The 25,187-nt window shown below is 57.9% G+C and overlaps 3 protein-coding genes across 6 annotated transcripts; 2 read left to right on the top strand and 1 right to left on the bottom strand.

Moving 5' to 3' along the window:
- The first annotated feature begins 503 nt into the window (after positions 1–503).
- Positions 504–9,185, top strand: LMAN1L (lectin, mannose binding 1 like). Its single transcript, XM_059915447.1, has 13 exons — positions 504–641; positions 755–862; positions 954–1,012; positions 2,465–2,564; positions 2,933–3,053; positions 3,626–3,681; positions 4,310–4,442; positions 4,748–4,899; positions 5,580–5,645; positions 6,007–6,074; positions 7,034–7,157; positions 7,816–7,943; positions 9,010–9,185. Exons 1-13 carry the CDS (start codon positions 528–530, stop codon positions 9,155–9,157), a joined length of 1,377 nt encoding a protein of 458 aa, XP_059771430.1. The 5' UTR covers positions 504–527; the 3' UTR covers positions 9,158–9,185.
- Positions 9,186–10,232: 1,047 nt separating this feature from the next.
- Positions 10,233–13,597, top strand: CPLX3 (complexin 3). The gene is made up of 3 exons (XM_059915444.1): positions 10,233–10,396; positions 11,567–11,654; positions 13,373–13,597. The coding sequence occupies exons 1-3, from the start codon at positions 10,233–10,235 to the stop codon at positions 13,595–13,597; spliced, it is 477 nt and encodes a 158-aa protein (XP_059771427.1).
- Positions 13,598–17,739: 4,142 nt separating this feature from the next.
- Positions 17,740–24,753, bottom strand: ULK3 (unc-51 like kinase 3). 4 transcript variants are annotated; one of them, XM_059912763.1, is made up of 16 exons: positions 24,568–24,753; positions 23,743–23,883; positions 23,538–23,658; positions 22,868–22,974; positions 21,926–22,069; positions 21,664–21,771; positions 20,966–21,121; positions 20,689–20,794; positions 20,463–20,503; positions 20,143–20,245; positions 19,942–20,006; positions 19,777–19,855; positions 19,661–19,701; positions 19,247–19,294; positions 19,004–19,070; positions 17,740–18,883 (listed from the first exon to the last, which is right to left on the bottom strand). In XM_059912763.1, the coding sequence occupies exons 1-16, from the start codon at positions 24,667–24,669 to the stop codon at positions 18,867–18,869; spliced, it is 1,446 nt and encodes a 481-aa protein (XP_059768746.1). In that variant the 5' UTR covers positions 24,670–24,753; the 3' UTR covers positions 17,740–18,866. The 4 variants fall into 4 exon arrangements, with proteins under 4 accessions (XP_059768746.1, XP_059768748.1, XP_059768747.1 ...); XM_059912765.1 differs by having other exon boundaries at positions 21,664–21,729; XM_059912764.1 differs by having other exon boundaries at positions 21,664–21,746; positions 22,870–22,974; positions 24,568–24,752.
- Between the last annotated feature and the right edge of the window lie 434 nt (positions 24,754–25,187).

The following is a 25,187-nucleotide window of genomic DNA, read 5'->3' as shown; positions in this document are numbered from 1 at the left end:
CCCCAGTGTTCTGTGGTCTCAGGCATGTCCTTTCCCTCATAGGGCCTCTGTTTCCTCATCTGAGAAACACAAAGGGTTGGACACAAATCTCTCTCATGGCGGAAAAAGCTTGTACTTTGGAGTCAGACGGAGCTGAGTTCCAATTCACTCAGTTCCTTAACTTTTCTGAGCCTTAGCTTTCTCATCTATAAAAGGGGGTCTTATAAAAGCAGGCCACACAGACCTGTGGTGAGGCTTACATGAGAATGCAGGGAAAGTGCTCTGTGTGGGTTTGGCCTCCGTTGCCCTCCCTTGGCAAAGGCCCATCCAGCCGTGCTGGGGTCCCACTTCTTCGGTGGATTCCTGTGTCGGACTAGCCAGCCTGTTATCTAATGGCTGTGATGTTACCTCCTTCCTCCTCCTGGAGCCCAGCCTTGACCAATGAGAGAGAATGATGGGGGAGCAGGGGCTGGTGGGGCCCAGACCCTGAGCTGCCCTGGTCCGCAGATGCCATCCCAGGCCTGGAGGAGGTACGGCTGGCCCCAGCCATGCAGAACCGGAATGGCGCCGTGTGGAGCAGGACCCCTGTCCTCTTCTCTGCCTGGGAGGTGGAAATGCAGATGAGGGTGATGGGGCCGGGGCGCCAGGGAGCCCAGGGCATGGTGAGTGGCCCCACCAAGGTCCAACAGAGGGGGTGAGTCAGGGGGGCTGGTGGTGAGCCCAGGGTTCCAGTGTCCTGCAGGGACCCTTGAGCTGAGGAGCTGGGGACCCGCAGACCGTGTGGTACACCCAGGGCAGGGGCCAAGTAGGCTCTGTCCTGGGGTCGCTGGACTCGGGGGACAGCATTGGGATCCTCTTCGACTCCTCGGCTGAGGATACCCAGGTGAGTCATGGTCTCCTGCCCGCCGTCCCGCCCACACCCTCACCCTCCTCCCTGTGCCCGTGGCTCAGGCTGCTTGTCACCTCCCACACAGAACAGCCCTGCCATCCGTGTGCTGGCCAGTGATGGGCACACCCCCTACGAGGTGCTTGGGTAAGGCCCCGCCTGGCCTGCCCTGCACCCCATTCCTGCGCTGCGAGGGGCTTGGCGGTTACCCGCTCTGCCCACCATGCCCCTGCCCTGGCCTCTGGCGGGGAGCCCCGCTCCTAGGGCGGTGCCCTCCTTTCTGGTCTCTCATCTAAGCTGATGGCACTGCCCTGGGACTCCCTCCCACTCGGTCCCAGCGGTGCCTCCTCCTCCGGGGCCTGGGACCAGAGTTTGCTTGCTGTTCCTGGGAACCGCCCACTGAGTCCTCAACTCCTTCAACCCAACAGCCCCAGGCAGTGGGAGCAGAGAAATGATGCGGGGTGGGGCCCATGCTCAGTGTTTTCACTCACATCATCTCACATTGACACTCTTGAGAAGTGGGGATTATTAGTGCCCAGTTACAGGTGAGGACACTGAGGCCCAGAGAGGGGAAGTGATTTGCCCCAGGTCACACAGCTGTGCACAGAGCTGAGATATGAGGGCAGACTTGCCCATGAGTGTCCACGCCTTTCCCGCACCAGCTGCCTGCCTGCCTGCACCGTCTTTTTCTCTCAGATGACGCAGCTGCCCGTCCCTCCTCAGCCAGGCTGCCTCCTCAGTAGCTGGGCCAGTTCGTCAGTGTCTCTCGGCAGACATCCCTTAGCTCGTAACAATTAGAATAATTGCTAACGTTTATGACCTGAGCTTACTGTACGCCAGGCACAGCGCCAAGTGCTTCACATTCATTACTTGGTTGACCCTCATAACAATGTTATGAGGGAATCTCAATTATTATCTTCATTTTAAAGGTGGGGAAACTCGCGTTTGGAAAGGTGAGGTAACTTGCCCCAGGTCACACGGCTCAGAATGCAGATACGGCGGCAGCTCTGGAGCTGGCTCTTCCCCTGCCCCGCGCCGCCTCCCTCTTGGCTGAAGGCAGTGGTGACAGGCTCTCTGGTGTGAGAGCTTCTGCGTGTCCATGAGCCCAGAGAGACTCAGGACGGCTCGGGCTCAACACTCCTAACGCCCAGAGCAAGCGGCACCGCCCCTGGGGGGAGGCAGGCTGGTCACACTGTCCTTGGCTGCTAGGGTGAGTCTCGTGTTGTCTGTCCTGCTGCAGGCCAAGCTTGGCAGAGGGAGAGGCAAGAGAAGCCGTACCCAGAGGGAAGCCCGTGGGACGAGGCCCGGGGGACTGGGGGTGGAAACCCCACTGTTGGTCCAGGCTCTGCCCCCTAGGGAGGAGTCCCAGGGAGGGTCAAGTCCCAGCATTCCGCCAGGCAAGGCCTGCTTTCCCGCTCCCCTCTCTTCTGCTACGGGAGCAGAAGACAGCAAGGGTGGCTCGAGCTAGGCAGCAAGGACAGGTCCTGCACCAGTGGGGGTGGGTGGCACTGCAGGCCTGGGCAGAACGGCCTCTGGGACCACCCCTGCTGGTTAGGCCTTGGGTCCTGTGCGGCCTGGCTGGATTCCAAGTGCCCACAGGGATGGAGCCCGCCGGGTGCTGGGCTCCTGCCACCAGGACTTCCGGAACCAACCTTACCCCTTCAGAGCACGGATCACCTACTGGGGGCAGAGGCTGCGTGTGAGTCGCCCCTCCTGCTTTTGTGGGCCCACCGGGCAGGGAGTGCAGATGACAGGGCTCGGAGCTTTATGAAGGCCCATGACCCCGCAGACACACCTGTGACACCACACAGGGTCCCTGGCACATGCGAGCAACACCCCAGGGATCCTCCTCCCTACACGGACTCCTAACTGGCCCTGAGCACATGCTTGGGAGGGCTGGCGTGAGACCGGGTGTGCCAGCCCCTGCGCACCACTCCGACACCAAACTGCTGCCTGCCTTCCGGGCCAGGGGAGCCAGTGAGTAAGGCGGGGACGATCCCCTTGCCGGGGTCAGGGGAGAGGAGGGGGCTCCCTCTGCAAGGGGCTCACGCCCTCTGTGCCCCTCAGGTGTCTTTGAACAGTGACCTCACTCCCAGCGACCCGGATGAGGTCTGTGTCGATGTGGGGCCCCTGCTTTTGGCCCCCGGAGGTTTCTTTGGGGTCTCGGCAGCCACCAGCACCCTGGCAGGTGAGGGCCCCTAGCTGGGAGCTGCATGGCAAGAGGAAGAGGGACAGCCGCAAGGGACGTTTAGAGAAATGGAGCAAAGGGATGTGATATAACAGAGAACCCATGGAGGAACTCAGCTGGAAAGCAGGGAGCAACCAGAGGTGGGAGTCCTGGAATGCCAGGGCTTTGGTCTTTAGACTGGGTGCTGGGGAGCCATGGAAGGTTTCTGAGGAGGACAGTGACATGGTCAGAGCCATGCGCAGGAGGCGGCCTCCCTGTGGTGGCTCCTGCCGGCAGGGCCTGGGCCTGAGGGTGCTGCTCGGCCTGTGGTCACGGCTCTAGGTCAGGACCGTCCAGTTTTCTCACTCACTGGGGGTCCCCCTCTGGCTCTGTGTGTGGGTCAACCCTCACAGGCCACCCATCTGCTAGTCTGATCCTCACGCCTCTCCCATGCAGTGAACAAGACAAGGGTCAGAGCTGCCCAAAGTCACAGATCTCTTGCCTGCCAGGAACGTAATGGAGGCTGGGGAGAGAGGGCTGAGTGAGTGAGTTGCCGGGTGGAAGCTACCTTCCCTCTCTAGCCCCTTTTCCAGATGACCATGATGTCCTGTCCTTCCTGACCTTCAGTCTGCGTGAGCCGGGTGCAGAGGTAGCGCTGGCCCTGGGCCTTCCCTGGGGGTAGGGCTGGGGGAGAGGCAGCCCAGTGTTCCCTCCCCTCTCCGGATGCTCTGCTCATGTCCAGCTACCAGACCTGTCATTCCAACCCTTATCTCTACCTGCTCATGGAGCTCTGCTCAGGCCAAGCCTTGTGCTAGGCAGTGCTGGGGACCAGAGGTGACCCAGAGCCAGGCCAAGTCTGTCCTCAAGGACCTCCCAGCCTGACTATAGGAGCTATGGGAGCACAGAGGGGTCCTAACCAGCCAGGAGAGCAGGGAAGACCGCATGGCAAAGATGAGCTTGAAAGAACACAGGGAGTGGCATGAACAAAGGCCTGAGGCCTGAGAGAGCTGCTGGGGTCTGGGCTGCAGCAGGAGGGAAGGGTGTGAGGGTCGGCAGTGCAGTGGGGCTGGGAGGACTGGAAAGTTCTGGGCCTGGTGGCGGAAGGAGAACCAGCTGTATGGGGAGGAGAACCAGCGGGGCAGGGGTGTCTTCCCATGCTGGGGTGAATGTTTGGTCAGGCAGGGGGGACTGGGCTTGTGGGAGGCCCTGTGAGGAGACTCCCTGGCCCCCAGATCTCCCATGGGTTTGGGGCCTAAGTTTTCATCTTCTTCCTCCAGCCTCCCCCGCAGCCCTTCCTGGAGACAGAGCAGCTTCGCCTGGCGAGGCAGCTGGAAGGGCTGCGGGCAAGGCTGGCCCTGGGCACCAAGGAGGACATGATTCCAAAGCCGAACTGTGAAGTCCAGGAAGAGGGTAGGGACCCAGGGAACGGGCAGGTGGGGCATGGCCCCGATTGAGGGTCACAGGATCCTCTTCCCTTCGAACCAGGAGTCCTTTAACCAGTGAGGACATGGAGGCCTGAGGATGCCATATGTAAGCAGGCTCTGGGGCCCAGGTGATGTGTCCTGTCCCTGCCCCACCACCCAGACACCTCTTTCCAGGGAGTCTTGGAGGCAGAAGCCACACCTTTCTGGCCCTCCAAGAAGCCTTCGAAAGATAGGATCTGTTGCCCCACCCCAGCTGCCGGCTGACTGTCCCAGCTCTGCCCCAATCCCCAGGGGAAAGAAGCTTTGACCTGGAGGAGACACTGCACAGACACAGCCAGATTCTGCAGGCTCTCCAGGGTCTCTCCAAGCACTTGGCACAGGCTGAGAGGCAATGGAAGAAGCAGCTGGTGTCCCCAGGCCAGGCCAGGCCGGAGGGAGCCTGGGTGAGTGGCCCCTCAGGCATCCAAGGGTCTGCCTGCAGGCCTGGAGAAGCCGAGCCCCATAGGCACTGGGTCTGATGGCACCAGTGGGCTCCCTCTGTCCAGAAAGAGGAGCAAGCACCGTACTTGGGAACTAGTCTCCCCCAAGGTCTGGAGGGAAAGGAGGGCAGGGGTGAAATGCTGCAGGTCGCAGGATGGGGTGGACCTGCCAGGCAGGGGAATGGGCAGGAGGGCGGCTCTGCACAAGAGAAGGCTCACAGAGCCCCACGGCTGGGGCTGGGGAAATGAGTTGCCACGTATTTAGATGTGGGTCTCCAGACAAGTGACAGAAATAGACCGGGTGTTTATCTGCATGTAGCTCCACGTGTGATTTGATTCACATACGCTTGCTTAATGCTCAGAGGCACCAGAATCCTCGTTTCCCCTCCACTGCCATCCTGGCTTCTCCCCTGGGGAGTCATGTCCCATGGCAGACCCAGCCTGGGGCCTGACAGCTGAGCTCAGTCAAGATGTTAGATGCTGGGCAGAAGAGGCCAGCGGCTCCTGTGAGCTTTGCTGGGCTCTGGCAGCTCGAGGTTTGAATCATGTCCTCAGGACAGAGCAGCTGAGGCTGGGCTGCTGGAGTGGGGCAGAGGGGAGGGAGGCCACACTCCAAGGCCAGGTCTCCCTGATCCTACTGCCAGACCCAGGACTCCCCCTGCCAGGTTCTACCCACCCCTGGGAGAGGTGGCCAACTCTCCAGGTCACTCGTCAAGACAACGGCCCAAGCACCGGGAGTTGACTGTGCCCTGGGGGAAGTGGGGAGGAGAGGACTGGCCTCCTTTGGGGGCAGCACCACTTCTGGAAAGGGGAGGGACTTTGAGAAAGCTCCCAATTGGCCACTGTCAAGGGGGAAACCACCATCCTCAAGGAGAGGCTTTGAGAGGAGGGGGGAGTCAGAAGCCCAGGTGGAGAGGGTCAGATAAACCTAACGTATCCCAAATGAGGAGGGTCCAGGTAATGGGGTAAGGCATGTAGAAGGAAGAGGGCTGCAAACCCCTGGGGAAGGTGAACTCTGAGAAGAGAGGGGCTGTGCCCTGGGCCATAGAGAAGAGGCTGGCACTCCTGCAGGACTCAGCTAAGGTCAGTGCCCTACTCCGTGGACAGTGGACTCTGCTCCAAGGCCTGCAAGAGATGAGGTAAGGGCACAGGGAGATGAGGATCCTGGGGGAGAAGGAGGAGAAGTCCCCATCCACCAACTTGGCTTCTCTGCCTGAAGACCCCCCCATTAGTCCTCTATTCCTTTCATCATTTCCTGAGCACCCAGCACAAAGTCTGGAGCATAGCAAGGGGCTAGGGGCCGAGTTAGGTTTGTTGAACTGACCTGAAATTAACTGAATCAAGTTAAAATTTTGAAACTCCTAGTTTAAGCACAACTCCCTGAGACATTCTCACCCCAGGGATCGTTAGTAAATTTGAGCCTTCCTTCAGTGATAGCTTCTGGAAGGAGGGAACTTTTTTTTTGGCTCCTCCACGGGGCATGCGGGATCGAACCTGCACCCCTTGCATTGGCAGCGCGGAGTCTTAACCGCTGGACTGCCAGGGAAGTCCCAGCAGGGAACATTTTGATGGGGTTCTTGGAGGGAGCCCAAGCAAAATCAGGCCCAGTTTTGGGGTGGGCAGTCCATGACTTCATTTTACCCTCCTCTGGCCTCCCAGCATCCCTCTCTAGGCCAGGCCTCTGGAGTTACCCATGGAGCCCTGGGTGCGGGGGGTCACCTTGATGCCATGGGAGAAGGATGGCTTCAGGTTGTATGCTGTGGCTGCACCCAACCCCAGCCCTCCTCCCTACATCTAGATGCCTGGAGGAGGGAAGATGGGATGAGGAAGAGGATCTAAATCCCTGGGGGCCAGAGACTGATGGCAGAGCCCAGGGAGCCTGGGGTTGAGACAGACAGCTTTAGGGAGATGCTTCTCTGAGCTAAAGCTGTCTTGAGGAGAAGCTCTGGGGTAAAAAGACCAGTCCCCAAAAGGAGCCGTATGAATGGTGCCTGTTCCTCACCCAGGTGCTGCCTTTGGGGATTATGAGAAATGGTTAGGCAGTTTGGGTGCAATCAGAGGGGATAATGAGCTCTTTCCCTTGGTTTCCACCCTCCAGGGATGCAGCTGCTCACATGGCCTCAAGAGCCCAGGTCTTCTATCTGCCTGTGGGCACCAAGCATCATTTCTTAGAGCTGGCCCAGATCCTGAGCCTTCTGCAGAAGGACCTGCGGGGTCCAGTGGTGAGGGGCAAGGAAGGGGGGACCGTGGGGCTCAGCCCCCTTCTTCCAGCACTTCTGCAGCCCCAGGCCCCTCCTGCCTTTGCCCTCCCCTCCTGGGACTCCTGTCAGGCACACCTGTGTCTGTGTCTGTGTGTGCATGCACACAGGCATGCAGGCACATGGATCTCATCTTCTCTCTGCCTTCTCTGCTCTCTGGAGAGTCCCACAGACCTCAGAACCAGCAGAGCCCTGGAGACCACTTGGCCCAACTCCCACAATGACCAGAAGATAAATGGGAATGGGCTGTGCCCAAGATCATTCAAAGCTTCGTGGTGAAGTCCACTCTTCCTTGTGCCCCGCCCCATCTTGCTCTTTTCCTTGCCCTCTCCATCACGCTGTCTTTTGCTCTCTACTTCTCTCTCTTGCTTATCTCTAGAGACTTCGGCCCCCTGGAGATCCCAGGCCCCAGGCCCTCCCAGCTGTTCCCACAGATGGAGCCATGGGACCTGGGGTGGGGAGGCAGCTTTGTACTCTGCCCTCTCTCCAAGTTCCCTGGATGAGAGTCAGGGTACCCCAACACTGGGAGAGGGGAACAAAGCCAACAGTGGCCCAGATTCTAGGTCCCCTCCCTCCTTCTGGGTAAGAAGCTGATCCAGGATCTTAGAACATCTCCTTTCAGAAAGCGGCAGCCAAGGACTCCTGCCCACCTGGTCGGCCCCCAGGGGTTTCCTCGTGCCTGCAGCCTGGCATCTTCCTGTTCTTCCTCCTCATCCAGACTGCAGGCTTCTTCTGCTATGTACACTTCAGGTGGGCCTTCCCATGGCAGGACTCCCCACACCTACCTAGCATCTCTTGGGTCTGGGCCATAGCCATTCAATTTGAGAGAGGGGATACTGAGGCCCAGCGGGGGACCTGCATGGTCCACCAGCTGGCAAGGAGCAGCGCCCAAGTTAGGACCCATTTTTTCAATAGAGACTACTGACTATCTGCTCATCTGCTGGTCCCATCTAGGTCCTACCCTCACAGAACTCACTCTCTAATGTGAGAAATTGACAAGTAACTGACAGTCACATCCTTTGTGGTCAATGCCATGATGGCAGGAAGCTCAGGGGCGTTAAGAGCGCAGGAAAAAGTACTTGAGCCAGCTTGGGGAGATCAGGGAATCACCTGGAAGGGACATTTGATATGGGTCATCAAGGCCACCAGGAGTTTTCCAGCCTGACAAGATAAGTAAAGGCATTGATATAGAGGAAACAGCATGAGAAAAGGCATGGAAGCATGAAAAAATATATATTTTGGAGAAAAAGTGGCAAGTTCAATACTGTAGAGCAAAGGGTGGGACCAGTTTGTGAAACTGGGCAAAGAGAATTTAAAAGGTTGGGGGGAGGTCACTGTTTCTGCTTAAGGAGTGTTTGTAAATGAATGAAACACTTAGAGATGTAAGGTGTGCTATGGAGCTTAGAAACGAGACAGTCCTTGTTGGTGGTATTTCAAGGCAAGAAGAATCAGTGTGCGCTGGGATGGTCCTGGAGGAGGAGTGAAGTGTGCTGAGTTTTAAAAACACAGTGGGAGAGGGGATGGCCTGCAGATGTGGAGAACAGCAAAGGTATGAGGTGGAAATGATGACGGGCTTATGTGTTATATATGATTGCAATGGTGGCCATAAGGCTGGAACCACCTGGACAGACCTTGAATGCCAGGAGGAAAGTGTGGTACTGATGGAGCAGGCCCAAGGGAGCCATAGAAGGCCCCAGAGCAGGGGGTGCTATGGTACAGTGAGTGTAGGGAGGTGGGTGTAGTAAATATAAGGAGCCTGGTCTCAAGAGCCCAGAAGGGAGAAGACCAAGTAGACTTCTTCTCTCCCTGGCAACAGGCAGGAGCTGGACAAGAACCTTCAGGACGATTTGTCCACAGGCAGCCTTCCTTTGAGTCCTGCACCACAAGTCCCTAGGACCCTGGGGGCTCTGAGGAGGCAGCCCCTCTCCCCCAGCATACATGGGCGACCTACCTCAACGCCCTGAAGAAATGTCCACTTCTCATCACTAGGAAGTCACTCTATGTCTGGGAGGTGGAGAGCTTGGCCAGTGTCCTCTGCCTCTGGGTACCCAGCTTTTACCCACACCTTAGCTTTTGGGGAGCTCCAACCTTATTAAAGGTGATTTCCCTCTCCTCATGCTTTGATATGTTCATTTACCGTCCAGCTTCACCTTAACCTCTCTGAAGGCAACCTCTTCTAGATGGTAGCTGAGAGTGGGCTCCAAGCAGGCAAGGAGGCCAAGGACTGGCTTGACTGACAAAAGACCAGATACAGATACCCCACAGGCCTTGAACCCTGGGCTATGGTGGGAGATGGAGTCACAGCTGTGTATAATTCTGTCCCCAAATTCAGCCAGAACAAGGAGTGGTGCCTCCAGGTGCCCTTCCTGGTCCAGCCCAGGCAGCATCACCATGAACAACTCTCTCTCGCTGCTCCCTGTAGCTCCAGGGGTCAGCAGGGCAGGCGCGTGACCCAGAACTCTGAGAGGCAACCCATGGAGCCATAATTGGGATTCCCTGCTCTCTGATCTCCCTCCCTTTCCCAGTGTCAAGCTCTCTGGGCAGCTGCTGGGGCAGCGGGTTGGAAAGAAGGTTGGGGAGGGCCCAGGGCTACTCGCATTCCCAGCTGAAATCCTGGCTACCCGGGGGAGGAGGAAGTGGGGGGGAGAATAGGGAGCAGTGTACTGGGCGCATAACAGCACAGCTCGTTCCCCTGGGGAGCGACCCCCCCTCCCCGAACCCCTCGCGGCCGGCCCCAATCCGTTGGCAGCAGTGCCCAGATGAGCTTGGCATTGAAGGAGGCACGTGGGGGAGGCGGGAGTGAGAAGCGGGCACGTGGTCCAGCCTCCTCAGCCCCGTGCATGCCCCCCGCCCCCTGTGAGGAGGGGTTTGGGGAGGTGGAGGCGGGCCCGGACAGGGGCGGGCGGTGGGCGGTGCAGAGCGCGGGGCTCCTGCCGCAGGCAGGAGCTGTCCGTAAGACCTAGTGCTGAAGTAGGCGCGGACGTGCCTGGGTGCCCGCCGCGTGGTACCCGGCGCCCGGTGCCCGGGCCAGCGAAGACCATGGCGTTCATGGTGAAGACCATGGTGGGCGGCCAGCTGAAGAACCTCACTGGGAGCCTGGGGGGCGGCGAGGACAAGGGGGACGGGGACAAGTCGGCCGCCGAAGCGCAGGGCATGAGCCGAGAGGAGTATGAGGAGTACCAGAAGCAACTGGTGGAAGAGAAGTGAGTGGGATCCCTTCCTGGCTCCAGCAGCCCTCCCCACCCCCCAAGGGCCGCCCGGCCCACCCTTAGGGCAGTCTCAGACCCCGAGCCCCTCCCCTACTTTTCTAGACGAGGTGAGAGGCAGGGATGCGCCCTCTAGGCTGCCCCCAGAGCCATCCCATCTCAAACCCAGAACCCCGCTCCACATTCGGGCCCAGAGGGAGTGGGGGAAGGGGAGATAGGGGCCTGGGACAAGGTGAGGGCACGTGCATTTCTGACGAAACAAGTAATCCCTTAATCCGATCTGGTCCCAGCCGTCTGTGTCTTCCAACTGGAGCTCTTCTGAGCCTGAGGCTCTGAGAAAAGCGGTGCAGCTGAGGCGGAATCAGTCATGGAGACAGATCCTGAGATGGGGTCACTCATAGGTAATTGAGGCTACTTGTGTGAGGACGACGCTGGGACAGAGAGGGAGCTGGAGTGGCGTTAGGGGCTGAACTCCACAGCTAGGCTGTTTGGGTCAGATCCTGGCTTCGCTTCTTTTTATCTGGGTGACCCTAGGCAAGTTACTTAACCTTTCTGTGCCTCGGTCTCTTCTTCTGTAAAATGGCAATGGTAATAAAACATGCCTTATATACTTATGAGGGTTAAATTACTTAATGCACATAAACTGCTTAGCGGAGCGCCTGGAACATGGCAAATCATTAAATGTTAGCTATTATTTCACTTAATCGTGATAACAGTTTTGTGAGTTGCAAAGTCTTATCCCCATTTTACAAAAGAGGAAGGTAAGTGACTTAAAGACATAAAGTGGTAGTGGATCCAGGACGCGAACCCATGTCTGTCCCGAATACTTTGCCCCACACGACACAACCTGTCAGGAAAGGAAAAGAGCAAGTCGGAGACTGCGAGGGACATATGTTAGGGTCCGCAGAGACAGACAGCCAGACACCCCCGCCCCGCTAGCTCCCGTCCAGCGACGGGTACGGAGGCGATAAAGGGCTCTGTGATAGCTGGCAGAGGCAGTAAAGATTAATCCCGGCTGGTCAGAGCGCTGAGCACCCTACATACAGGCCCACGGGCAGGAGGGATGCAAACTGCGCCCAGGACCCAGAGACCCTTCCCACCCCTTCCTCGCAGACCCCGCCCATTTTCTCAGCCCGGGCAGTGATTCCGCCCCCGGTGCCCCCACAGGATGGAGCGGGACGCGCAGTTCACGCAGAGGAAGGCAGAGCGGGCCACGCTGCGGAGCCACTTCCGAGACAAATACCGGCTGCCCAAGGTAAGCTTAGGAGCCCGGGCTGTAAGGCACCACCGGGACCCCTGAGCTCTGGGCTCCGGACTCCTTTGCCCCGCTCCCGGCGCCGCAGCTCTCAGGGAGTGTTTGATTAAATCATGGGTTCTCTCACTCGTTCATTCATTCACCGTTAACTGGAGCCCACCAAGGGCCAGGGCTTGGCGCTGAGGGGTAGTCCAGTCCTCGGGAGACTGATAGGTTTGTGTTTCTGGAGCCAGTCCAGGCCCCTTCTCTCCTCTAACGCCCACTCACCCAACCCAGAGTCAGGCCTAGGCAGATGGAGAGTTGGAAGGCAGTAGATTTTACCACAGGTAAAATCTCTTGGGGCTTCTGAAAACCCAGGGAGGGAGGTGGGTGGAAAGAAGGCAGCACCTTCTGTGGGCCAGGCACTTGACCTTCACACCCTTACCTAACCCCTCAGTAACTCTGCCAGTTAGCTACTACCCACATCTACAAATAAGGAAACTGAGGCTCAGAGAGATTAAGGGACTTGGCTAAGGCTGTACAGCCAGCGAGCGATGTAACTAGGATCAGAGATCAAGCCTCTGCCTGCTGAGCCTGCACTTGCTCCCGGACCCCTGGCTGCCTTCCGGAGTATGAAGTCTGTCTGCAGAGAGCAAAGGAACCCCTTTGGTTGGCCAAGCGGCCAGGAGGATGTCTCCCCTAGGTACTGCAGCATCAGATGACCATATAAGTGTTCTACTCCTGTTGCCTAAGGAGGGAACTGAGGCACAAGCCACTCCCAGTGCCCAGAATTGTGCTAGACTCTGAAGAGAAACAGAAGCACAGGCTACGGTACACCTGACCTTGATCTTGCACTTGAATTGGAAGATCAGATATGTGAATGTCACATTCACTCACTCAACAAATGTTTACTGAGCCCCTGGCTGCCTCTGACTCCCCACAGCACACTAGTCTTTCGAACATCTCTCTAAGGGAGAGTTAAACTCAGCTAGGAATGGAGTCATTCCTCCAATGCTCGCACTAAGCATATAAGAGACACAACTCTGCCATCGGGGAACACTGAGTCAAGTAGGAGAGAGAAGACTTGGCTGTAACTGAGTAGGACATAAAGTGGAAAGCCCCAGGGCCCCCAAAGGGACAGCGAAGTGCAATGACAATCAGTAGGCAGGTGCTGTGCAAGGAGAGCACAGATGTTGGAATCAGGGACATAGGTTTAAATCTAGCTCCCTCACTTCCTAGTGGTGTGACCTTGGGCAAGTTACTTAAGTTATCTGAGCCTCAATTTCCTTTTTTGTAAAATGGAGCAAACAATACCTACCTCACAAGGTTGTTGTGAGAATTAAAAGCACTCAGCTCAGTGTCAGCCACAGGATAGGTGTTTGGTGAATGGAACCCATCACTGTGATTGGTAACATCCTTCAGTGTAGTTAATGATAGTCAACACATGACTTAGCTGACTCAGTCTGACTCTGAAGGATTTTCATGTTGTCATTACTCACTATGCTAGTGTCTTACCTTCAGCATCTCAGAGTGAAGTAAGGTGGTGTAAAAGTGCAAGGTCTCCACATCCAAGCGTCAAAAGCTTGATCCTGGGATGGGGAAGGGGGACTGAGCTCACTGGAACATGAGGCTCCAGAATCTTGGGGCCTGGAACCCAGTCCAGGCCTCCTCCCTGCCACTCAACTCTGGGTTCTCACAGACCTCCAACCCCACCCCACCCCTTCTCCTCTTCCCTTCAGAACGAGACAGATGAGAGCCAGATCCAGATGGCAGGTGGAGACGTGGAGCTGCCCCGGGAGCTGGCCAAAATGATTGAGGAGGACACAGAGGAGGAGGAGGAAAGGGCCTCGGTCCTTGGGCAGCTGGCCAGTCTCCCTGGCTTGGACCTTGGCTCACTTAAGGACAAGGCCCAGACCACATTGGGGGACCTCAAGCAATCAGCTGAGAAGTGCCACATCATGTGACTACTTCCTCTGGGGTTGCCCACTGGGGTGACCAGAGGGCTGGCCCCACATAAGTGCTAACAGCATGCCTCAAATTCCAGGGACCCATATCCCATCTTGGCTTTGTTTCCCTGCCCCAGGCCAGCCCCAGGACCCTTCTCATCCATGGCTCCAATCTGCCTTCTGCTTTCTCCCTCTCCACTGGGAGCAAAGTCCCCATTCCTCACCCTACCCCTCAGGACCCACCCTCCCTACTCAGCCTGGGAAGGCCTCCCAAGATTGTAAGAATAGGCCCGACCCTCTCTGGCCATGGCCCCAAGTTCCTGAACATAGAAGCACACATAGAGGGACACACAGAGGGACACAGAGACCCTGGCATGTGCAGAGGGATATGCCGCAGATGCATCCTGGCACACGCAAACACAAACACAGGCCAGCTCCCCTGGGTGCCTAGCTCCTCTAGACACCGACATTCAGATGCGCTTAGAGAGGGGCTTGAGGCAGACACCCTCAGCAGTCAGGAGGCCTGAGTTCAAGTCTCCACATTTACTCTCCTTAAAACCCAGTGTCCTTTCTGGGCCTTATTTCATCATCTATAAAATGGGAATGGACTGGGTGATTTCTAAGACTTTCTAGCTTGGCCTCCCTGGCCCCTGAGAGTCAACCCCACACCCCTCGTTGGGTAGGGCAGCAGCTGCAGCCATAGTCTCAAGCGGCTGCCACTGTGGGCTCTGGCTCTTGGAAGCTGAGTGACGCTGTGTGAGGGGCCGAGTGCCAAGGATGAAGCTGGCACTGAACAGCAGCCCAGGTGGCTCCGGGCCTTCTCTGGGCCCAGGGCCCAGCCAATTTCTGTTCTGTTCCTGTAGAACTCTCTCTGGATTCCATAGCTGGATTTCCTCTCTCAGCTCAGTGAAAAATAAAAATTCCAGATGACCTGCCTATTCTCCCACTTCTCACTGCCCTCCAGGAATCTTGGGTTTCACAGGCCCCTAACCCTGCCCTTGGAGGGGTGTCCTCTGCCTCCTCACCCACAGCTTCACAGGAGTGCCAGCTCCTATAAGATAAGATATTCAAGCTCTGCCCTCTCAGGGCCCTGGGCTGGGGCGGTGTCCCCGCACTGACGGAGCACCAGGTTCAGCCTGTGGCCAGATGAAATAGATCTGGGCTTTGAGGAGGCTGTGGCAGCCATCTGGATGGGCGGCACCTCAGGAAGGCAGGGCCTCTGGGTCACTACCTGAGACTGTAGGAGGGGCTGAGGCTCAACCACAGCTGTCTCTGGCACCTGTGCCTATATCCCCCTCCACACCTTGGAAATGGAAGGTGTAACAAAAAGAAGGCAGGGCAACTGTGTTCCAGCCCAGACACTGCTGTGTGACTTTGAGCAGGTCCCTTTCCCTCTTTGAACCTGTTTTCCCCCCTGTGAAATTATGAGCCCCCACCCCTGCGCAATAATAATACCTGTTTCAAAAGGTGACCATTTGTAAAGCCCTTGGCACATGATGGACCATATCAATAAATGGTAACCCATTCTTTAAAAAAAAAGTGAAGAGTCCAAATCTCATCCTCTCATCCTGCTCACTGGTGTGTGTGTGTGTGTAGGGGGGTGTCCAGGAGACCAACCAGGAGGGTCCACAAGCAGGCCATCCCAGGGGCCGGAGAGGAACAAGGTGCTACAGGCTGACCCTGGTGCCCCCACTTGACACCAGCCTGTGGAGAAGCCAGCCAAGATTTACAGGTGGAAGAGCCATCCGAGGGTTTGGTTTCAAGGGCAAAGCTTCTGTTAGGGCTCCTTTGTGAAATAAGAACAAGGAACATAAAACCTGTGCGATAGGTAACGTGGGGAGGGACAGGTGGAGGAGAGAGGACGAGGAGTTAGGAGGGTGGAGGCAGGGAAGGACGCAGGCCCAGGAGCTGGGCAGTGCTGCTCAGGCTGTCACGCTGGGCCTTCTCTCTTGAGCATCCCAGGGGAAGGGGTCTGGTCCTCTGAGCTGCTCCTAGGCTGCCCCCCGGGGTAGTCACTGGACGAAAACCCCTCCTGATCTTCCTGGAGCTGGAGGAGACCAAGTCCCGGCCCCAGGCTGTGTGTGGGGGGCGGGCATGGGCCTCCTTGGCAGCGTCAGCAGCAAGGCTCACATCAGCACTCCACCCTCCGGGGCCTTCTGCCTAATGGGATTGGACAGACCCCTTTCCCCTCAGTGGTTTGCAGGACCAAGAGCAAAAGAGGCAGGAATGTGGGCCGTGGGGAGGCTGGGGGGTGAGCACTCATTGAACCCTCACAAAATGGGCTGGTTGGGGCCTGGGGTTAGGGAGCAGGAGGTTCCTTCCTCACAGCCTGAGAACCCTAAGCAGCTCTGGCCTGTCTGCACGTCCCTGGAATCGGGGTGGGTGGGGGTGGGTAGCGGAGGCTCTGGGGCAGGAGCTGGCTCTGGGGCTCAGGCAGAGATGGGCACGGAGGGCAGGCTGAGGGGTCCCCAGGCTCTGCTGGCCTCCCTGCCTCCCGCTTCCTTCCCCTGCTCTTCTCCCACGGTTGGTCCCTTGGGAGAAGGGCCCAATGCTGGCTGGGCTTGGGGGACTTAGTGGAGGTAGGAGGACAGGGCAGAGTGAGCGCCCAGATGCTGGGGGGGTGGTGGGCAGCAGCGGGTGGAGGGGGCCTGCCCCCCTGCCTTAGGCACTTTCTTTCTTTTTTTTTTTTTACAGACCTAGTTCTAACTGGTAGTCGAGAACCATAGATACATCACAAACATTACTTGGGCACTTTCAAAGTTTTAAAGGTGAGAGACAGAAACAACTCTGGCTCCTAGGAGAAAAAACATATTATTAAAAAAGCAGATTAGCATATTTCCCATAGGCCTCTGTCATTCAAAGAAAGCCCTAGGGAGCCCCACCTCCTCTGGCTGGGCTGCCTCCCTCCTTGGCAGGTGGCTTAGACACATCTAAATGTCTTGCCCGGGAAGGGCCCTTCCCCAGGGCCTCCTCCACCGGCCTCAGCCTCCCAGGCCTTTCCCGTACCCAGTGCCCCCATGGGGGCCCACTCCTCTCCACATCCACATGTGTCATAATACCAGGCCCCTGTTCCCAGCCAGCCAATGCAGACATCACAAACAAACAACTGGGGTCTGAGGGGCCAACCTTTCATCCCATCATCCTTCTATTCAATTAGTCTTTCACAAACCCTGTCCTCCTCATTCCCACTCTCCCTCCCACCCATTCTTCTCCATTCACCCACCCAGCTGGGCCATTCATTCTCCTCCTTCCTTCCCCTCATTTTACTCACTGAGGCTTTTTCGTCCAGCCCATTCCCCATCTGAAAATAACATTTATTGAATTCTGTGTGCCAGGCTCATGTACGGTGACTCATTTAATCCTTAACATTCCCACGGGGCATTTATCTTCATCCTCGTTTTACTGAGAAACAGGCTAATCAATGGGTCCCAAGCTTCAGGGCCAAATAGCAAGGCCAGAATTTTAGCTATGCCTCCTGCCCTCTGGGCCACTGCTCTACACTGCCTCCCAACAGTCAGGCTTCAGGTAGGTCCCTCCTCACGTTTCCTTCCCTGTACAGCAGCCCTTTAAGGTCTGCATGGAAGGCTGAGCAGCCTCGGTGGCTGTTCAGGGGGTGAGCGCCCCTTCCCCTAAGTCCCCAGAGATGCTCCTGAGTGCCATTCGGGCCAAGACCCCGTCAGTGGCTGGGGTGAGGGCTGCTGGAAACCACCCCAACTTGGGGGGCCTGGGGAGCTGAGCATGAACACAGGACACCCTAGAGGATGCCCTTTCCCCGATCTAGCTCACTGCCCACTCACTGGCCCAGGGTAAGAGGGGGTAGCGGCTGGAGTGAGGGAGTGTACAGTGCAGAGCACAGAGGGTTAACAGGACTGCACTCTTGCCATTGAGCCCTCCTCCACGTGCAGAGAGGAAGGGCCTTGCCTGGGCTCCCAAGCCTGTGCTGGTCTCCTGGGTGGTGGGAGGACTGGTGGCTGGTCCACCTGACTTTCCCGGATCTCCCAGGGGCTAAGGGCAGGAGGCAGATGTGGCTCTCACTCCCCCACCCTGGGGCCTCCCCCAGCCTCCCTCATGTCACCCAGCTTTTCCTGGGGCTCCTCTAGTCCCAGCCTGTGAACAGGGGCTACCTCCAGTTTTTCCCAGGTCAAGAAGAGAAGAACAAGTTTAGAAAATAATTTAATAGAAAAACAATGAGTTACGTTCTTTACACCCAGCCTCCTACAGGGAAGGCAGACAACTCTTGCCCCAAGGAGGCATTTAAGGGCAGAAGGGTTAGAAATCACTAACACCCTCTCTGACTTTTTAGAAAAGAAACCCCTAAATAACTCTAGGCGTATATATCCTTTCCAGATTAAAGTCACTTTGTTCTCCTGAAAGCCCATGTAGGGGGTTGAGGAGATAATAGCAGTCCCATTGGAGAGATGGGGAGACCCAGGCCCAGAAAGGGGAAGGAGCTTGCCCGGGGTCACACACTGGAGTAGCAGCAGTGTCAGACCTAGAATCAGGTCTCCTGGATCACTGGATCCCCTGGAGACCGACAGTCCAGGCAATCCCCATGCCTCCCCCTCCTAGGCCAGGACCAGCTCTGAGGCCAGTAAGGGCATTCCCCACAGACGGATGAAGGTGGGAGGGATGACTGAGGACCCCTCCCCTTGTACCCCCCAGGCCAGGGCAAGAACAAGGCATGGGTTTCTCAAATTTGCCCCACCTCTACAAAAGATATTATTTTCATGCATGAAGGATTATCTTAAAATATTGAGAGGGTGGGCAGGGGTCAGCTCCCAGGAAGACTGGTGAGTTCTGCGGGGCTGAGTGCGTATGGTGGGATGGGTGCTCCCTGAGGGGTCTTGGAGTGCCCTGCTCCAGTGCAAGGAGGGAGGTGAGTTGCAATAAAGGCTCCCAGGAAGGAAAGGGGTGGGCACAGGGCACAGCTGCCTCCTGGCAAGGAGGGGAAAGAGAACAAGTGTCCTGCAGAGGGCTCCCTGCTCGTCTCAGAGCAAAAACAGAAATCAACAGGCTCAGGGCTCAGCAACCACCAAATAACAAAAGTCACGTGAAAGAAACACTCTTCTCCCAGAGTCCTCCCCACCCCAGTGCTCCCAGTACACACAGTGGGTAGGGGGTTAAGAATCTTTCAAGTGGTGCTGGGGATGCTGGGATGTGGGGCGTCCCAGAGTTGCCCATCCAGGAAGCCTGCTCCGCAGGGTGGCAGAGGGCCACAGAATTCGGAGCGTCAGCTGGGGCGAGCGTGTCCCCAATTCCCAGTGACCTGTCCAATCATCCTGCAGGGTCACTGCAGAGTACAAGCTGTGGAGGGGAAAGTGGGGAGCGTCAGTCTCAGGTCTCTGGCAAAAGAGGCAGAATCCAGGGCTGCCCCAGCTCTCACCCCTCCTTGCGGGGAAGGTCAGACCCCAGGGCAGGACTCACAGCTACGAACAGACTCCGACAGCCCCTCTTTGTCCAGGGTCTCAGCTTCCCAATGAGACTCCCTCATCTGCGGAACATAAAGGGCAGAGACAGTGATGGAGAGGCCTTCAGACAGAGACGAGAGGGAGACATACACAGCGGGGAGTGGGGGACACACAATGGGGAGCAGGGGACAGACAGCCACAGGCAGAGAGGAACAGAACACATATAGCTTCACCCCAGTGTGGGCACCCATGTGCCCACCTTGACCTGCTCCTTCAGGTATTCAGCTCGAGCCATGAGATTCTGAACCTGCCAAGGGAAGACATGCCCATGGACGTGGGGCAAGGAGAGGCCTTCAAATTGAGCTCCTCCTCACTCCCGATGCTCTCCAGAGCCCTCTGCCTCATTAGAACAACCTGCCTCTGAGTCCTTATCTGCTCCTTCTTCCAGGAAGCCTCCCGATTGCTGCTGAGTTCCCAGATCCTGCCTGTCCCCTTGCCCTGACCTGAGCACCCAAGCCCTGATGGAGTGCGAGGGGCCACCAACTTAGCAAGTCTGTGTGGTCTAACTCCCAGACTTGGAGCACCCTGAGGGAACCCAAGGAGGTCCCCACAAATGGGAGCAGGGCAAACGGGGAAGAGGAAGCCCCCCAAGCCTCCCGACCCCAGTGGGCACCTCAGTGTGAAGCAGCTCCCGCCTCCGGCCTGGGGGCTCCGCTGCAGAGAGAGGGAGGGCACGTGGTGAGGGCAGGGCAGCCAGGGGCTGAGGGGAGTATGGTGATGGGGCCTCACCTGCCAGCAGTAGAAGCAGCTCCCCCAGGCCGTGCTGGTACAGGGCCAGAGCATCCTGCTCCCTGCCAGCCTCGTCCTCCTGCAGCCACAGGGACACCAGGTCATTTAGGGGCATGACTTGGATTCCTCCCTGCCCTGCCCGGACCCCTCCCACTGGCTACAAACCTTAGCCATGGCAGCTGAAGCCACTTCCAGGGCAGCTAGGAGGCGCGGCTTGTCCCGGGCCATCTCTGGGATGAGGCGCAAAGGCTCAGGGTGAGGGGAGCAGCCTGCTTTCTCATCTCAGGATGCCTACCCCAACCTGCCTCCCCCTCAGGCTAGAGGGGACTTGCTGGGAACTGGTGGTCAGCCAGGATTGGGGCCTACCTCTGAGCAGGTCTCGGGCAGAGGTCCCCTGCCTCAACAGGGCCCGATTGGAGGAGGAGACGATGGCCTTGAGCTCCTCAGCCCGGGACACGTACTGTCCTACCTGCAGGAGGGCAAGGGGCCGAGGAAGGGCTCTCGCACCTTGCCTGCCTCGCCAGCACCCACCTCCAGGTTCTCCCTCAGGGACCGCCCCAAACTGTAACGTCAGAGGTCAACTGAGGGTGGCCTGACCCCCTTCCCAGGGAGAGAAGTTCCTCTAAGAGCCAATCCCCAGAGGCCCTGGGATCCCTCACCCATTTCCTCAGGGGACTCTCATTCACCTTTGCCTTAATTGCCTCCTTCCGGTGGGTGTCCACTTCATCTGCAGAAAGTGCGGGTTTATATGAGGAGTCTAGAGCGAGGAGACGCCTGCCCCACACCAAACCCTCTGGAATCCCCCAAAGCACTAAGTTCCAGATTTACCCTCTGCCTTGTCTCCCACAAAATTCTGGAAGAGGAGCTGCTTCTGGAAGACCCCACCCCTGCTGCACCCGGCCTGGCACTCACAGTGCAGGGCAGGCACGAAGAAGTCCAGAGCCTTGCAGTAGAGAGATAAGGCGGCCGCGGCGTCCCCCTCCTGGTCCTTCTTCACAGCCTGCACCACCAGGGTGGTCTGGGGGACGGACAGATGAGAAGTCATGCCCACCCCCCATACTCACCGCAAGGGGCGATGCCCTGAGCCCACCCTCTGCCTCCTGCTGGGCAAGTCACCTGGTCACCACTGAAAGGGGTAGATGAAACCCCCAATCTGCCCTCAGCCCACCCATTTCCATTGGTTGCTCACTGCTCGTGCCAGGCTCTCCCCACTGGGCATGTGCTCCAGGTCCACCCAAGGGTGGGCAAAGAAGTCCTGGAAGGAGATGCGGCGGCTGGGGTCCCGCTCCAGGAGCCGCTGCAGCAGGTCCCGGCATTCCTGGGAGAGGGCGGGACGCAGGGGGAGCTGCGGGGGTGGGGGAGGTACAGATCACACTGGGCTCCGGCACCTCGGCCCCCAGCCCCACGTGCCGGTCAGGACCACCCTATCCTGAGACGCCCCAGAGATACACATTTGACAGATAGAGAAAGTGAGACCAGGAGGAACAGTGATGGGTCAAAATGTCGCAGTCAGTGAGAGCCAAGCCTCCTCCCCCAGGGTCCTGTCCACGCCCTCACTGGAACCCGTAGCCGTCATGGAACCCTGTTTCCAGATCCTTTTCCTCTCTCTGGAATATGTTTCTGGGAAGGCTGGGCCTAGATCTGCTTTGGCCTTCTCCCCATGGGGGGCCTGTAGCGGGCTGTGGGGCAGTCCCTTTGCTCCCCGTTGTGGCTGACCTGGGTCCCTGTAACTGAATGGAGCCGACTTCCAGGCTAGAGTGTGCCCCAGCTCCACGAAGGTGGCCTGGAGCCCACACCCCAGTCTGTGCAGGTGGAAGTGAGGTCTCCTACCTCAGGGCCCTGACTCTCTCCGCCCCGCAGCAGGTGCCGAGGCCCTGCTAGACCTACCTCAATAACCCGGTTGCTCCGGATCTTCTCTTCCAGCTCCGAGAACGACCTGGAGGCAAAGGGGGGCTGCCCGAAGAGGGCTTCTGTGGAAGGGAGGCAGAGGGGAGGCTGGGAGGGGATAGGGTCAAGTCTGGCCTGGCCCACTCCTGGGGAGCGGCCCCAGACCAGGAGAGTCAGCGTTCTCATTAAAACCCTTCAGGAGTGGCCCAGAGAGGCCTTGCAGTGCAGGCCTCCAGGTGGGGGCAGGGGACAGCGCTCTCACCATACAGGATGACCCCCACGGACCAGAGGTCCACACGGGCGTCGTACTGCCGCTGACACACCATCTCGGGAGCCATGTAGAGGGGAGAGCCACGGAGCACGTGTTTCTCATCCCAGGGGGACATGTGCTGTGCAAAGCCAAAGTCTGGAGGCAAGAGGCCAGGCAGCAGGGCTCAGATTCCAGCTGCTTCTGCCCCTGGCCTTCACAGCCTCACCCTGGGCTCCAGTGCAGGGCTCCTCCCACCCCCTAGACTCACCACGATTCATCCCTACTTTGCTCACTTTCCTACTTTGCTCACGCCGTTTCTCTCATTATAAACCTGGAACACACTCCTACCTCTGTGGGGGCATATATCCTACCCATCCTGCACAGTCTCCTCAGCACCTTTTTCCCAGGAAGCCCACCCTGATCACACCAGCGATGTGGATAAGGGTCCACTAAGGGGTTAGAACTCTCCGTCACTGTCCCACCGAGCTCAGTGGGCCTCTCTGGCTTCCAGTTTCAGGTTAATGGGCCTCTCTGGCCTCCAGTTTCAGGTTAATGGGCCTCTCTGGCCTCCAGTTTCAGATTAAGGGGCCTCTCTGGCCTCCAGTTTCAAGTCAGTTCTCCTCCAAATTTTATCAGGGGCCACAACCACTGCTTTCCCACCTCATGCTCTCCAACACTGCCACCACAGATTGAGTCATATTTTGAGCCCCAATCTTGGTGGCAGATAAAGTACTAACCCTGGTCACACTCTGAAACCTGACTGTGGTCACACACTGAGCCCTGACCCCATCCATGACACTGCTGGAGTCAGAGCATGGGTAGCCTGAGAAAGGCCCTACCTTTTGGTGACGGGGCCCATCCCTGGACCTCCCAGTCTGTCACTGTTTGATGACTCAGTAGAGGGCTCCATGAGAGCCACCCTCCAAACCTCCATGCCTTTTGTTCCAGACTCACACCTGCCAGTTTAAGGTGGGGCTTCTCCAAGGAGCTCAGCAAAATGTTCTGTGGCTTCAGGTCCAGGTGAGAGACGTTCCGTTCATGCAGGAACTGCAGGGCACTAGCTGGGGAGTAGGACCCATGCAGACAGACAGGTCAGAGAAGCCCATCTCCCACACCCTCTCACCTCCCCAGCCTTATATCTGCCCCTTCAAGCCTGCACAACCCCAGTTTTGACCTGGCTAGTCTACCAAATGCTTTACATACAAGCACCACGCTCCCCCTTCTGCTAAGAATTTTCCCCACCCCCACCTCAAGTGACCTCCTTCCTCCCTTGTACCCCTTCACAAGTCTCCCCTCCTCCTAGAAGCTTCCCTAGATGTCCCAGCCCTTTAGGTCCTTGCTCTCTTCCTTAGCAAAGCACTTGGGTCTTTGGTATGTTCTATGAGGTCTTTGCATTACATTCCACATGTGGAAGCCTGTAGTCCCCACAGATGGGGCTCCTCCCCATCTCTCTCACAGCATCCTTAAGCCAGGGATGGGCACATAGGAAGGATGGGCCCTAAAAATCCAAACTGGGATGGGAGACGACTGCTAAGAGTGTCAGAGCTCTAAGTCTGGGGCAGGGGTAGTGTGAGAGGACAGAGATCATGGGAAGGGGTGTCAGGCTGGGGTCAGAGGCTTTTACCCAACTGCTGCATGAAGACCCGAGCCACCTTCTCAGGCAGAATCCTGCGGGTATGGATGAAGCGAGACAGGTCACCTCCTGCACAGAACTCCATGATGAGGTAGATGTTGTCACTGTCCCACTGTGGTTAAAGGCAGAGAGGAGGCTTGAAGAGAGTATCTCTTCTCCAGCCCCCTTTAGGGGTGGCCCCATCCCAGGTCCACACCTGGAAGTCTTTCAGCTGTACGATGTGGCGGTGTCGAATGCCCTTGAGGATCTCAATCTCTGTCAGGAGGTTTTCCACAGATGCCTTGTTCAGACTCTTCTTGGCCACGCACTTTATGGCTACCACCTCACGAGTATCCTTCTGTGGGGAAAGGAGATTTGAGGGCTCTGCCTTGAGGGTACCAGGGACTATGTGTGGCCAGAAGGGCTCTGGTTCCCTCTGCCCTCTCCCCCTCACAGGGCCTACCCACTCACACTAGCATCCAGGCTTCCCAGCTGCCCCTTCTCAGGCCAATGAGGCAGCCGGATTCCGGAATCCCGGCTTCCCCACCAGCCTGGTGTTCTCTGCTCCACAATCCCTTTCATTGTATTCTAGAGTGCCCCTGCTAAACTAAAGCATGTTATTCACTGTTCTAAACTGCCCACTCTCCTTCCTAAGTGGGTCCAGCTTTCTAGAACCCTGCCCCAGACTCCTCCTAGCCCACAGGTATCCCCCCTGTTTTGAGCCTGTTCTTCAGCCACGGACACCGAGGCTCCATCGAGGTCTCCACCTGTCTCTTCACACAACAGGGGTGTGTGTATGTGTGTTTGTTTTGAAGACCTATTGGTGGCGGTCACCACCCACCTCCACGGAAGGTCGGCCTGGGACAGGGCAGGCCGTGGGCCCCTAACGGCTCTCACACCCTCTCTAACCCTTTCTAGTTTCCCGGCCCGGCACCCGCCTGGGCTTGCTCAGGGTCTGGCGGGCACCGGGGCCAGGCCCTCAGAAGTTCTCGTGCCCCCGATTCCTGCCTCGCACAGAAGCCCCGGGGCGCCCCGCACCCACCTTGGCGTAGGCCTTGTACACCGTGGCGTACGTGCCACTGCCCAGGCGCTCGGTGAGAATGAAACCGTCCAGCCGCGGGGGGCCCCAGCCAGGGCCCGCCATCCCGACCGCCCCGCGCCCGCTGCCGGGAGCTTCCTGGTTCCCGGCGCCAGGTTCCGGCCAGGAGCCCAGAACAGACAGCGCGCGGCTGTAGGACAGAACTCCACGCTGCCCCCAGCGGAGCCCGCCGAAAGTGCAGCGCGGCGGGTGGGGCGGGGCGCCGGCTCCCCACCGCCCCCGAGCCCCGCCCCCTCCAGGTGCTCCAGGGGCTGCTCCTGGGCGCCTCCACCCGCACTGGAAATCACATGACCCGCCAGTACCCTCAAGATCCGTTTGGGGATACTGAGGAGCTCGCGGGCCTAACGGGAGTTAGTGGAGGCCAGCAGACGAGGTCACCTGGGGAATCCCATCCAGGCTCAGACAGCAACCTAGAGATCGCCCACGTGAAGGGGCGATGAGAGAAGCCCGGCTGAGCAGGTGTGTAAGATGGGCAGGGAGGGTTCAAAGATGTCCCCCGCCCCCAAGACCAGCAGCTCTGAAAGTGGAAGTACTGGGACAAGAAAGTACCATGGAAGACAACA

Source organism: Balaenoptera ricei, chromosome 2 (genome assembly GCF_028023285.1).
Source record: "Balaenoptera ricei isolate mBalRic1 chromosome 2, mBalRic1.hap2, whole genome shotgun sequence".
Taxonomy (NCBI): Eukaryota; Metazoa; Chordata; class Mammalia; order Artiodactyla; family Balaenopteridae; genus Balaenoptera; species Balaenoptera ricei.
This window is presented reverse-complemented; position numbering and strand designations above follow the sequence as displayed.

Bases quoted from the DNA above. Each gene is read 5' to 3' on its own strand.
- LMAN1L (XM_059915447.1), top strand. From the start codon at position 528: ATGCAGAACCGGAATGGCGCCGTGTGGAGCAGGACCCCTGTCCTCTTC. The intron at 2,565-2,932 runs GTGAGTCGCCCC...TGTGCCCCTCAG, and splicing joins ACTGGGGGCAGAGGCTGCGT to GTGTCTTTGAACAGTGACCT. The intron at 4,900-5,579 runs GTGAGTGGCCCC...TCCTACTGCCAG, and splicing joins CCAGGCCGGAGGGAGCCTGG to ACCCAGGACTCCCCCTGCCA.
- CPLX3 (XM_059915444.1), top strand. From the start codon at position 10,233: ATGGCGTTCATGGTGAAGACCATGGTGGGCGGCCAGCTGAAGAACCTC. The intron at 10,397-11,566 runs GTGAGTGGGATC...GTGCCCCCACAG, and splicing joins AAGCAACTGGTGGAAGAGAA to GATGGAGCGGGACGCGCAGT. The intron at 11,655-13,372 runs GTAAGCTTAGGA...TCTTCCCTTCAG, and splicing joins ACAAATACCGGCTGCCCAAG to AACGAGACAGATGAGAGCCA.
- ULK3 (XM_059912762.1), bottom strand. From the start codon at position 24,669: ATGGCGGGCCCTGGCTGGGGCCCCCCGCGGCTGGACGGTTTCATTCTC. The intron at 21,747-21,925 runs GTGAGAGCGCTG...TCCCTTCCACAG, and splicing joins CGTGGGGGTCATCCTGTATG to AAGCCCTCTTCGGGCAGCCC. The intron at 19,295-19,660 runs GTGCCCACTGGG...TTCCCTTGGCAG, and splicing joins GGGAGCTGCTTCACACTGAG to GTTCAGAATCTCATGGCTCG.